Genomic DNA, 14,504 nt, shown 5'->3' with positions numbered 1-14,504 from the left:
AGTAGCGTAACTGGTGGCTCTTCGCTGTATACAGTTTCAAGTTATCAAGCCACATACCACAATGAACTTTGCTCTGCATCGTCTACACCTCGTGGATGGACTGCTGCTACGCAGTTCGTTGTGTTGCATCACCACCAGCACGTGGACGCCACTGAACATTATTTTACAGGGACTCTTTGCGATCAACCCTTCGTTTTGGTTCTGTCAGCCACTAGAAGCGTTCACAGCTACGCCATGACTTTACGGATATACTGTATTTTCTGTTCCCCCAAATGTTCTGATTCGTTCCACGTCCCCGAAGGCTCTACTTCATGATAGAGTTTACGGATGACAGTACATGAGAGAGTGAGTGAGTGAGCGTGCTTTTCGGGCGTCCCTGCGGGACCGCCCTTTTTGCGACTTCAGGCTCAAGTGCCACGTCCTGGTTCCAGATGATAACTGCCGCGCTGCTGCTGGTCGCCTGCTGCCCTCTGTGCGCCGACGCGGACGTGTCGGAGCTGCTTGCGGCGCCGCCCGCCGACGCCTTCACCAGCGACTTCCGGCAGGCTGGCGAGTCGCTGCCGCAGCCGCAGGGCCCACCAGTGGACGCGCGCTTCCTGCAGAGCGCCGGCGCGCCCAGGGGGTTCCCCGCGCGCCCGCCTCCGCCGCCACTATCGCCGCTGGCGGGGCAGCCGTCCGGCGACTTGGTCCCCACTCGGCGAGTCTTCTTCAGGCTCGGCGACAACCCGCCACTGTCGGATCTCGATGGCCTCACGGCGCGTGCTGCCAGCTGCAGAGACTCCGGCTCGTGCCCTGATCCCCTGCAGGTGACATCGTTCCCCAACCCCAACAACTTCTTCACAGGATTCCCTACCGCAGCACCATCCGACGCCGTACCTCGCGTGCAGAGTTTCGCCAACTTCCCCCCACCACCAGAATTTTCCCGCTCCCCTGTCAGCTCGGTATCGCCTCTCCCGTTAACTGGAACGTTCCAGAATCAGGCACCCTCACAGACTCTGATGGAGGCGCGTCCTAATGTTTCGCCTGCTACAGTCTCATTTCGCACTTCTCCTCAGTTTTCTAACAACGCTCTCCCTGCGCAGCTGACCTCGAGATCTGACGTCCCTCCGCTTTCATTTTCCAACAACGCACCGCCTACCCAACTGGTCTCCAGATCTGACGCTCCTCGCTTGTCATTTACAAATACTTTACCGCCAGCTCAACCCATCTTCAGATCTGACACTTCCAGGGTGGCGCTTCCTAACAGTGCACCTCAAACACAGATGGGCTCTGACGTCCCACGGCTGTCATTTCCCAACAATGCACCTCCAGCGAGGGTTGTGTTCAGACCAAATGCTCCTCAGGGGCCAATTTCAAATGGCGCATCGCCAACGCAGCTGTTCCCCAGATCAGAAGCTTCTCGCCCGTCAATCTCCAACACTGCGGCTCCGTCACAAGTGGGGCCCAGCTCTGGCGCTTTTCGTTTCGCACCTTCCACGAGTGCTTCTTCATCGCAGCTGGTCTCCAGGCCTGAAGCGTTTTCTTCACCACAGAGAGTATCGATTTCAAACAGGGCTCTCTGCACACCAGAGAATCCGTGCAACTTCCCAGCAATCTCAAACGAAATATCTGCTGGAAAAGAGGTAAGAATTCTTAATAACGTTTACATACGTATATTGATATATCCATCTGCTGCAGAGACAAACTGTCTTGGTTGCAGGCTTGTTATTATTATTTATTTACCAATTACGAGTTTCGCCTGTTTAAGACACCTACGTATGGCGTTACTCAAAAAATGCTTGATCGCATTTTGAAAACTGGAGTATTAGTAAGAAACGGCTTACTGATATTAGAGGGTGTTAGGAATACGTGATGTCGTGTATGCCCCAGTAAATAAATGCCCTCGTCAAATATTCGGAAATATCTCCCGGTGTCCTATAAATTAAAAAAATCGCACTTTGAAGAAAGAAGACAAAAAACAACAGATTAACCTGTTGAGGGATGCACCATGAGTACAAAACAGTATCAGGCCTACATAAATCTGTCATCATGTTAACACGTTGGAGGTGAAGTTGCTCATATCCGGGCTACGCAAATAGCACTAGGGGGTGGGCACTGGAATACAGCCGGCCGGTGTGGCCGAGCTGTTCTAGGCGTTGCAGTCTGGAACCGCGCGGCTGCTACGATCGCAGGGTCGAATCCTGCCTGGGGCATGGATGTGTGTGATGTCCTTAGGTAAGTTAGGTTTAAGTAGTTCTAAGCTCTAGGGGACTGATGACCTCATAAGTTAAGTCCCATAGTGCTCAGAGCCATTTGAACCATTTTGAACTGAAATACAGAGAAGCGAGCGTCGAGTGTCCGCACCTCACAGCAGATGGCGTCAGTGAGCTGTCAGTCACCAAGTACTATTTAATTGCCAAATATAGGCAAGGGATATATAGCAAAACATGAGCTATTACGAATCATACATAAAACTGATCTGAAACTAATCGTATTAAAATTGTGGGTAATCTAACAAGGAAAAAAGTAAGGTCTCTATGTACGTGTGATAACCGACGTACTGTATAATCAAAACAGAAAGACTAAAAATTACGGTTTGAAAGGTAACAAATACGAGGTAGCTTAGACATGTCGCATAGTATCCTAAGTTTAGTCTGAGCTACCTTGTATTTGTCGAAAACGTTGATTACATTTTAAACTGTAATTTTTAGCCTTCCTGTTTTACTTATTGCTTCTTATTTGGTATACGCACCGTATTCTACACCACATTTTGGTTGTCACCCACACATAGAATCTGCATGTGGTACTGATAATACCTAAGGTTTGTGTGGCAAATGGTCACAGTATGACACGATCTAATGCTGTGGCTTGTTTCTCCCTCTGTATAGATTCACTTGTATACATTATTTATTAACCATAGATTTTGCTCCATACATTCGAGATTATGGGCGCGCGCTACTGCTGGCTCTTGGCTCCATGCAGTCTTTCACAGAGAAAAAGGAAGTGATATTGGGAAGTGTTTCTGTATTTGTTCCCTATGGAGGCCTGGAGGACCATTTGATTTTTGTGCATCTCATATCGCCAGTATTTTAGGCTCTACTGCTTAATTCTCCAGTTTTATGTTAATTGTAATCTTTTCAACTTCTATATGGGCCTGTAATGTATAACCAGTTACCTCCTGCATTCATCTTTGACGATTGTCATTACCATTTGAGAGTCCTTCATGCGTTACAGCAACAAATTTTATTCATTAATTTTTATCTTGTTTTTCTGGCCCATGTTTGTAAACGGATTACCCACAATGTTTAATACGATTAGATTAATATCTGTGTTGTTCGTGATAGCTCTCATGTTTTGCTATTTCATCCTTGCCTATATTTGGCAAGTATATAATACATGGCAACTGTTAGTACACTGACGCCACCTGCTGTTAGCTGGAGACACTCGGCTTCTTTGTGTCCATGCCCAGTACTATTTTCATAGCCAGAATATGAGCAATTGCACATCCAACATGTTTACTTGGTGACAGATCTACGTAGGCCTGATACTGTTTTGTCCTCATTGGACTTTGGTGCATGACTCAAGAAGTTAATCCGTTGTTTTTCTTTTTCTTCTTTATTCAAAGTGTGTACTATATTTTCATGATAAAACCGGTCACCGGGTTTGATTATTTTTCGGCTACATTCAGTTCTATTCAGTTTTATATTTGAAGAGACAATTATTTGCTTGGACATTTTGTGTGCTTGGTGTCCCGTGTGCCTAACATTAGCTGTTATCAGTAAGTCGTGCTACAGTTTCCTGCCAGTAACTCCAATTTTGAATAATGGAATTATGATACTTTCAATGAAGTTTACATATTTTGTGTAGACCAATCTGAAGATTCCTGAATCAGGCGAAACGCGTCTTTGATAAATAAGTAATAACTACAAACCCGCAACCAAGCTCTCTCTCTGTCTCTCTACTTATTTCTATCTCTCTCTCTCTTTCTCTCTCTCTCTCTCTCTCTCTCTCTCTCTCTCTCTCTCTCTCTCCCTCCCTCTTTCTCCCTCCCTCTCTCTCCCCCTCTTTCTCTCTCTCTCCCTCTTTCTCCCTCTCTCTAAACGTGTGTGTGTGTGTGTGTGTGTGTGTGTGTGTGTGTGTATGTGTGTGTGTGTGTGTATTTTTCAGCAAAGCTCTTGAAAAACTGAAGTAATTCTGATGTAGAAAGACGGATCCGGTGATCATACTTCCAATGCCGTTGACGAACGTCTCTTGCATAGCACATTGGGAACAGTACATGGGAATTATTTTACAGGAAGAATCTATTTATCTGACGTTGTCGAGTTGGTGACATAATCGACTGGATGACTTTCTGGGTGATGGTTTTACTTTCTCTTTGTCCTTTAAAAAACATCAGGGGGTAGAGTTAGTGTAGATGATGACCCCCCTTTGATGCTATTATTGACGGAGGTGGTTCCCTGTATGTAGGACGGCAAAAGAAAACCCGCTCGAGACGTTAGTGCTGCATTTCGTCACAACTGTGTGATACAGTGTACACAACGAAGCATCAAATTCAAGAGTGCTTAGGAAATAAATTGTGATCTAGAGAAGTATAACTTTTCACTAAACGCTATTAGTAACATAATTTACTAGCGACTGCCAAAAGTTATTATTACCTCTCATGTTTATTAAGCTTAAGGACCTTATGGACAAAATAAGAGATATTACGGCATGTAGGTCACCTCTTATCCCTCGCTCCATTTTCGAGTGGAAAAGGAAAAGGTAGAACTAACAATGGTATAACGTACGTGCCACCTTGTTCTGTACATCGGGTTTCGGTCTGCTGAGGTACATTCACAATACCTCCTCTTAAGAGCAGTTCTCCTGTTTTTTAAGTCACGTGACTTATTTCTATTCAGGCTTATAAAAATATTCCAAGCTAGTTTTATTTTGGTCACTCTGTAACCGACAGTTCCGACTACGCGGAAGTCGACGAATAGAAGAAAGTTTTGCATCCAGCACCCTCGCCTATAGTCTACACTATTTTCTTCCAGGTCTGCTTGAGCAGTATATATATTTTAAGGATTCCATATGGAGCAACACATAATTTCTTTGTATATTTTTTGTGCACCCTTACGTTTTTTGTTATGTTAGACAATCACCTGTGGGTTTCACTTTCAAAAAAAATTTACGCTTCAGAATAACCAAGAGCTTCCGATAAAATAACTATTTGTTTACTACTGGTTAATACAATTTATATTATATTAAGTGCCACGTTCAACTATACGGGGTGATCAGAAACAGTCTGAAAAGCTCTTATGAGTGATACAGGGTAGGTTGTTTTGTTAAGCAAAAAATTTGATACGTTACTCCGTTTCCGAGATATATAGCATTGGAGTTAGCCAATCAGGTCATCGCGCGCGCGAATTCAAGCACTTGCATGCGCTAAAATGTGGTAATGCACAGACATCTACGGGTTCGTAGGTTATTACGTGTTCAGATGCTCATTACCAGATAAAAATGTGTCTTTTTCGGAAGTGATAAATTTAAGCTCGGTGCGAAAAGGCACGTTTTTTTCGATTTGTGGAAACCAAACGAAGAACAGGTTTGGCGACACGCCGCTGTCAGGCTGCTTGAATTTTAGCGCATGACGACCTCACTGGCTAACTTCAATGCTAAACAACTAGGAAGCGCAGGAACATAACTAATTTTTTTTCTTAACAATCTTTTTCTCAGCACAATCTCCCCTGCAACACTCTTACATGTTTTTATGCTGTTTCTGACCACCCTGTATAGATGACGAAGACGCCTCTCTTATTATATACATGAAAAATGTAAACACTATAAACCCCCGTCCTTATTCTGTAAATAATTGAACTCCCATGTGTAAAAAGGCTTCAAACCTTTGATAATTTTACGAATGAGTTAACGTATTAAGTATTTTCCGTTGAGCATGTAAAACCTTTATGGTTGGAGACAAAAAACTCCAAATGACGTTGGTTTGATTTGTTTTGTACAAAAAACTTTTATCACATCCTGCAGGCCCACATCAAAAATACGAGCAGCATTTTGCCCTACTTTCTCGTAGGCCATGTATACGAGGGGCGTTCAGAAAGTAAGCTCCGATCGGTCGCGAAATGGAAACGACTATGAAAATCCGATAAAGCTTTGCACAGATGTGTTGGGTAGTGTCTCTAGTATAACCCCAGTTAGCATCACGTCGCTCTTCTCATTTCTGAGCTCGCAGTGAGTGCGTAAAGATGTCTAGAAAATAGTGTCTGCCGCCAAGTACGAGAGCCTGGTGAGAAATTTCGCCTGAAGCTATGCAGCTAACATTACATAACTGTCGTTCTGTTTCTTCTTCAAGACAATTCTCAGCCGCATTCTGCAGGGGCAATGAAGATGCTCCTGCATCGTTTTCAAATGGAAATGTTAGATTACCCACAATACAGTCCGCAATTGTCTCCCCCTGAGTTTCATCTCTGGTCACATGAACCGCTGTCTTTGAAGACAACATTTTGACACAGACAACGAGGTGTAGGCCAGCGTGGAGAATTGGCGGAAGGCACTGGCGGCTGCCTTCTATGATGAGGCTATTGAAAAGTTGGTACAACGCTATGACAAAAGTCTAAGTCAGAACGGCGACTACGTAGAGAAGTAGCTGAAAGGTGTAGCTAATTGTTACAAGTAAGACATTTCTGATGTTCACTGTGGTTTCAATTTGGCAATCAATCGGAGATTACTTTCTGAACAGGCCTCGTATAGTAGTCACTTAAGAACTACTCGCCAACAAAGTTTCCGATTTTGAGAAGTAATATATGTTTCTGAAAAGCTTGCAATCCGTTTGAGGAAAAGTCACTTTTTCAGACGTCTCGATGTTTGTGGCGTAATGCCTTTAGAAATATGTGTCGTACCACGATATAATTTTGCCGTTACATTCAGTGGTGTATGTGGATACTGTACGGAAAACATGTTTCGAACAGAGCTAGTAGTAGCCTAAAGAAGTATTAATTGAAACGTCATGTCTGACGCCGAAGCTTTACTGCATGAACAGCGAAACTGTAAAAAAAAACTTTTATTTTTTCTTTATTTTATGGGGCGATAAGAACTTTCGAGAAGGTTTGAAATTGTTTGTAATGTTTCTTGGAATTCGGCAAGTGTTCTCATTCTTAAATACTGGTTGAATATAATCTGGATAATCTGCGCGAAGTGAGATCCACTACCTCAAGACACAAACATTATTTCTAACTTTAATACGCAGTCGAGTCACGTAAATGTGACCACATGTTAAAAACCTGAATAACCACCTTTTGCGGCACGAGATGTGGAGGGAGAGTGTTAATGAGGTTCCGGAAGGTACCGACAGGGACGGAGAGGTATGGTAACTCCAGTGCCGTGGCCAGGTGAGCTAGGTATCTTGATTGAGGATCCGTAGCGCGAACTATCCGGTCAAGGTGGTCCTACAGATTCTCTATTGGGTTTAAACCCGGGACGTTTGGCGACCAGAGGAGAATGATAAACTCACCCTGGTGCTATTCAAAACATGCTCGTACACTGCGAGCTGTGTGACACTTTGCAATGTCCTGGTGGTATATGCCATCGTGCTGAGGAAAAATGTAACAGCACTTAGGGGCGCACATGGTACCCAAGGATAGATACATACTTGCGTTGATCCTTAGGGCCTTCCAGAATGACAATATTACCAAGGGAAAACCACGAAAACATTCCCCAGACCTCAAGACTCCCTCCTGGTTGAAGGGTGTTTGCTTTCAGATGTTTCACGCTGTACACGACAACGGCCATCAGCACACTGGAACCTGAAACGTGATTCATCTTAAAAGATCACCTGTCGCCACTCCGTGGAGGTGCAGTTTCGCCACTGGCATGAAATTCCGGCCTTCTTCGACGACGAGCAGCAGTCAGCATGGGAACATGAACCAATAGCCAGTTGCGGAGGACCATATGCAGCAACTTTCGCTCAGCGTTTGGTCAGGAAACACTGGGTGACTCTGTTGGTAGACCCTTGGTTCTTCGGGGCGGTGAGTCGCTCAACAGTTTCCAGAATGAGATTTTCACTCTGCAGCGGAGTGTGCGCTGATATGAAACTTCCTGGCAGATTAAAACTGTGTGCCGGACCGAGACTCGAACTAGGGACCTTTGCCTTTCGCGGGCAAGTGCTCTACCAACTGAGCTACCCAAGCACGACTCACGCCCCGTCCTCACAGCTTTACTTCTGCCATTATCTCGTCTCCTATCTTCCGATACTGGCAGAACCAACTGAGCTACCCAAGCACGACTCACGCCCCGTCCTCACAGCTTTATTTCTGCCAGTATCTCGTCTCCTACCTTCCAAACTTTACAGAAGCTCTCCTGCGATCCAGGAGAGCTTCTGTAAGGTTTGGAAGATAGGAGATGAGATATTGGCAGAAGTAAAGCTGTGAGCACGGGGCGTGAGTCGTACTTGGGTAGCTCAGTTGGTAGAGCACTTGCCAGCGAAAGGCAAAGGTCCCGAGTTCGAGTCTCGACCCGGCACACAGTATTTATCCGTCAGGAAGTTTCGCCCAACAGTTGCACGTCTACTCGTCCGTGCATGTCACCGCAGCTGTGGTTCATCCCTATCATCTATGGACCCTGGTATCCCACAGTTGGCTCGGCACCAGCTTTGGATAGCGCCACTGTGGCATGCACCATTAAGTTTAACGACAGCGACACACGAACAGTTTACAAACTTAGCAATATCGGAAGTATTTCTACCCTTGGCCCGAAAGCCAATGATCATGCCCTTTTCGACATCAGATAAATCGCTGCATTGCCGCACTAGGACAACGACTGTATTGTTATCCGGGTTCGCCCGACTCGCTCTGTCTACCCTCCACTGCTAGTGCTGCCACCTGAGTCTGTGATTGAGTATTGCACGTTGACTTCGAACAAAGAGGGCGGTCCCTGTAATTTAACTGAAGCACATATATGGTTTATTGTGTTAAACCTCTAACGTAGGATTTTACATCCTACTAGTTTACGACAGCATTTTAAATTTTTAAATTTGCTCATTAATTATTATATGAATAACAGAAAAACAAATTTTTGTTGCTCCTGAAAGCCGTTAGACAGGCAAATGTGACTGAGACTGGATGACAAATTAAGTGTTTTAGCCGTTTAGTAATGTAGAGGATTATAACGAGGACAATGTCAAAAGGAACTATATCCTCTGGTACACGTCATTCTGAGCTGAAACTACATAACGGCACAACAGCCGAAATCGCGAACATGAATAAATACATTTAATAAGACAAGGTGAAAAATGCATTTTCCAAAACATATAAGGCTTTACGTATAATCTCATTCGGTTATTTATTTTGCTGTCTGTGTGTGTGATATTGCTGGTATTTCTTACAGGGAAAAAAATCAATTTAACAGAAGAGACGAGATGAATGTGAATGCATGAGTAAATAGAGACAACCAAATATATATATTTACACAGAGAGACTTTCCAGCATTCCGGCAGTGGTTTGACTGGTTTGACGCGGCCCACTACCGACTCCTTTCTGTGCTCGCCTTTCCATCTCAGAGTACCAGCTGCAACCTATGTCCTCAGTTATCTGCTAGATGTATTCCAATCTCTGTCTTCCTATACAGTTTTTACCCTCTGCGGCTCCCTCCAGGACCAAGGAAGTTATTCCCTGGTGTTTTGCCGACGTCCCATCATCCTGTCCGTTCTTCTTAGCAGTATTTTCCATATATTTCTTACCTCGCCAATCCTGCCGAGACCATCCTCATTCCTTAGTTTATCAGTCCACCTAACTTCCAACAGCACCACGTCTCAAATGCCTCTATTATCATCTGTTCCGGTTTTCCAGCAGTCGATGTTTCACGACCATGCAATTATCTTTTCACAGACGTGCGATTCTCTACTAACCATGACTTGTCTTCATTTACGCGTTCTTTTTTGAACCGAGAGCGCAACAGGCTGTGCTTGCTCAGCATTTTCCGAATCCCGTTATTAAATCATGGTGGGTCCTTTCTGTCCTTAATTCACTCACTATTCACATAATTCTCTGGACCAAGTTTTACAGCCTGCTTAAACTTTGTCCATAATTACTCTCCGTCCATCTTACTGGAACAAGTGATGTCGATCATTGTCTAAGTGAGAAGCTAACAACTGATTATCGGCTGTTTCTAGCAGAAACACTCTCATAGCCTTCTTGACTAATCTATTAACTTTCGTAATCATAGTTGCTATAATGACATCATCATCGTTAGTCCTCGTTTCGATACTGACGTTGCCCATAATGTCTGGCTATTTGTAGCTACAAGAGCTAAAATATTTCCATTTCGTGTGGACTGCTGAACTAGCTGCTCAAGACAGTTTTCAGAAAACGTGTCTCTACTCCCTACAATGAATATATAGACATCCCAGGCCGTACTTGGTAAGTTAAAGTCGCCTCCAACTAGCAGTGCATGATCTAGGAACTTACCCGCTACTAACCAAAGACAACGACAGTTTGTGTCTGGCCGTAGAGCATGGCTGGATAGCCGAATGGTTAAGGGGACTGCTCGCGACAAGATGGAAATTCGGGCTCGAGTACCAGCTACCAGCCCGGCACAAACTTTCAATTTCGTCATTCCATTATACAGCTAAAAGTTGTAGATATTCGCAACTGCGAATACATTTCTTGTATTTCGTAACAACTGTAGTCGCTGCAGTGCTGCTTCTTCGAACATGCATGCACTGCAGTATCATATTTATCCGCCGATACAGGGCTAGCGACTTTCAATTAAAATGTCTCTCCTGTTCAGGAATATGCACAATGAATGTACGAGTGCAGGTTGTACACACAAGGACTGTGGTGTCACCGCCAGACACCACACTTGCTAGGTGGTGGCCTTTAAATCGGCCGCGGTCCGTTAGTATACGTCGGACCCGCGTGTCGCCACTGTCAGTGATTGCAGACCGAGCGCCGCCACACGGCAGGTCTAGAGAGACTTACTAGCACTCGCCCCAGTTGTACGGCCGACTTTGCTAGCGATGCTACACTGACAAATACGCTCTCATTTGCCGAGACGATAGTTAGCATAGCCTTTAGCTACGTCATTTGCTACGACCTAGCAAGGCGCCATTACCAGTTTATATTCAGTGTAATAATGTCTAAACAAGAGCGATGTACACCGATTGTGGATTAAAGTTAAGTATTACATCAACTACGTACTTTATTTGCTACTATTAATTCCCTTAAATGTTCCAGACCTCGCGCCAGCCTGCGTGAGCTTAAGCGCGTGCCTTTCGGCTTCCTCTCATAGTGACTTGGCTGTATTGCCAAGTCACAACAAGGACCACTACATATTGCAATTTGGGTCTAACCATGAACTGTTCTCGTATAGTCGAAGTGCTTAAGGCAACCGCTCGCGACAAGCGGGGAAATCCAGGGTCGAGTCGCGGACCCGCACAAATTTTCAATGTCGTTATTCCATTATACAACTGAAGGTTGTCCATATCCGCAACTGCGAATACATTTGATATTGTCATTGTGTGCTATTCTCTTTGCCACTCATACAGTTTCCATAATTTTAACTCATGTTTCGTTGATATTTCCTGACTCATCATTTCTCTCATCTGGGGAAGATTCCCTCTATATCTGACAGTAATATCCATTTGGCACATGCCTCTTATGATTAATAGTGCCTCCGTCAATATTGTTCCATATGTCAGTGAGACTTAGCAACACACTTTTCGGTGCACGTCTTAGGATTAAATTGTTTCGACTGTATCACGGCCTGTGTGCCACCACGCTGGCGGCAAATCCCACGACAGCAGTGAGTATTGTGTCATGATAGAGTCGAAGCTGTGGCAAAGGGATCTTAAAGTCATTTTCACCCAGTGTTTCCAACTTTCACATATCTTTGTTAGTTTTCTGACCTATGTGAGATGTATGAGTGTGAAGGTTGCCCTTCTCGTCCTAGTGTACGCCTAAATACATATCTCACTGCATCGCACCGGAGTCTCCCTTCCCCCTCCCCACCAATCCCAATCCAAATTTTGAGAGTGGGATTCCGCGAGAGGGAGAGGCTCCCTTTGAGCAGCAGGTAGTCTTATTTGCTGCGATTTCTAATTTGTTATCTGAGTGCCACGTTTGCACCTGAGCAAGTAGATAACATGCTTTTCTTTCCAGCCTGGCCCTTAGTTCTCTGCCACCACAACCAGTGTGTCGACGGCATAGGTTATTACCCTCGACACTTCAGCGTTTTCGTTTGCAGTTGTTAGCAAAGGCTCAAGAGTAAGGTCTCAGAAAATTAGTCCACATATCCCTGTTGACAGCTCTTAGTAATTCGCCAGACTACTTTACTGGACGTTGCACTCTACTCCACAATTTGCCCTCCACAGTAAGCTAGGAAGTTATGATACGAACATTTTGGATCCTCCAATTGCCGTAAGCGGAAAACTTTGCTGGTACCACAGGTTGTCAAAGTCGCCCGAGATGTCAACCATGACTCCTATTACATATTTGTTACTGCAGTATACCACAATGCTGAGGGCACAGTTAATTGCATCGTCTATAGGTCTGCCCTTTCTGAAGTCGAACCGGCTCTGGTCGAGACCCTGTCGCTCCCAGTGGGACTTCAGTCTGTTGCACAACAAGCATTCCTGTACTTTATTCAAGATGCTAATAAGGCAGTTAGGTCTGTAGCTCTTAAGAACCATTGCTCTTCTGGACTATTAAAGACTTGCAGACAGCAGGAATCTAACTCATTCAGCATGTGAAGACATGAACAATTTTGTTCTTTGCTGTTTTCAGTGTCCTTTTGTTTAATGTTATCGGGACGGGACGCTTTTCCATTCTTTGGCTGGGCTACAGCAGCTGCACCTTATTCTTCCGCAAATGGTAGGATGAATACATTTTCGAGAATCTCTTTGACCATGAGTTTCGCTGTTATATTCTGGAAGAAGCCACTTCAGCAAATATTCATTGTAGTCCCTCCAACCTCCGATCCTGTTTAACACAGCTGGTCTTTTTACTCTATTGCTTCTTTTAGGAGTACTCCTCTTCTTGCCGGCCGCGGTGGTCTCTCGGTTAAGGCGCTCAGTCCGGAACCGCGCGACTGCTACGGCCGCAGGTTCGAATCCTGCCTCGGGTATGGATGTGTGTGATGTCCTTAGGTTAGTTAGGTTTAAGTAGTTCTAAGTTCTAGGGGACTGATGACCACAGCAGTTCAGTCCCATAGTGCTCAGAGCCATTTGAACCATTTTTGAACTCCTCTTCTTAGTTGTCTTTGCTTCCAGTGCCTTTTCTTCGTGGTATCTATGACAGCTCTGTATTCGGTTGTCACTGATCTATACAAGACAAGTGTGGCATACGCAGCCGACAACGTGACAGCATTCTTTCTTTGTTTCTAATGTAGTTTCACGTACCAACCAGTCAGTTTTGATGTATTTCCATGAATTACAGACACCAGCCAACTACCAGTTCAGCTACGCGGTCCAGGACGCCGCCTCCGCCTCAGATTTCGCCCACGAGGAATCTGCGCAACAGGAGGGCATCAAGGGCCAGTACCGCGTGCTGCTTCCAGACGGCCGGCAGCAGGTCGTCTCGTACAGAGCCGACGAGACCGGCTTCAGGCCGGAGGTATCCTACCAGTAGCTCCAAGCCGCACTACCGCCAGCCGGCCAGCTGGAGGAGATATCTCACCAGCACCTCCACAACAGAACACCACCGGCAGTTTCCCCCTCACCGTCAATGTTGACGAAACAGTTACCGCAGCATTTGCACGATGACGCTGGCGCTGAACGACACAAGAACACAAACTTTGAGAAGTGTTTCACCACCAGATTACGTTAAGAAATACCTGCGGCAGAGGAGAATGGAGCAGCTTCTCAGTACCGAATATGTCATCGGACTAACACACTTGTGAGGTGCCACAGTTCGATACGTCATGTGGCTTCTCAAAAGACATGTTCCCATTAACTTATACGATGTTATTTGTACGTAATTTTTGTGCCAAATAATACGAATAAATGCAGATACTTCGAAGTAAACCATTTATTTTTCTATAATTCTAACCAATTTCTTTCCTGCATATCCGCAAAATTTACGTACCACTTTCTGCGCTTCGAAAAAATTTGTCGAGACCAGAAAACATATATGGTGAATAGCCTCAGTTGAAGGTGGCGGGGGTAAAATACAGGGAGCGAAAGGCTATTTACAACTTGTACAGAAACCGTATGGTAATTATAAGAGTCGAGAGACATGAAAGGGAAGCAGTGGTTGGGAAGGGAGTGAGACAGGGTTGTAGCCTATCCCCGATGTTATTCAATCTGTATATTGAGGAAGCAGTGAAGGAAACAACAGAAAAATTCGGAGTAGGAATTAAAATCCATGGAGAAGAAATAAAAACTTTGAGGTTCGCCGTTGACATTGTAATTCTGTCAGAGACAGCAAAGGACCTGGAAGAGCAGCTGAACGGAATGGACAGTGTCTTGAAAGGAGGGTATAAGATGAACATCAACAAAAGCAAAACAAGGATAATGGAAAGTAGTCGAATTAAGTCGGGTG

At 44.8% G+C, this 14,504-nt stretch overlaps 1 protein-coding gene across 1 annotated transcript; it reads left to right on the top strand.

The window, feature by feature from the left end:
* The first annotated feature begins 431 nt into the window (after window positions 1–431).
* Window positions 432–13,911, top strand: LOC124799074 (mucin-1-like). Its single transcript, XM_047262612.1, has 2 exons — window positions 432–1,622; window positions 13,401–13,911. The coding sequence occupies exons 1-2, from the start codon at window positions 432–434 to the stop codon at window positions 13,590–13,592; spliced, it is 1,383 nt and encodes a 460-aa protein (XP_047118568.1). The 3' UTR covers window positions 13,593–13,911.
* The last annotated feature ends 593 nt before the right edge of the window (window positions 13,912–14,504 follow it).

This window comes from Schistocerca piceifrons, chromosome 5 (genome assembly GCF_021461385.2).
Source record: "Schistocerca piceifrons isolate TAMUIC-IGC-003096 chromosome 5, iqSchPice1.1, whole genome shotgun sequence".
In the NCBI taxonomy this organism is placed as follows: domain Eukaryota; kingdom Metazoa; phylum Arthropoda; class Insecta; order Orthoptera; family Acrididae; genus Schistocerca; species Schistocerca piceifrons.
This window is presented reverse-complemented; position numbering and strand designations above follow the sequence as displayed.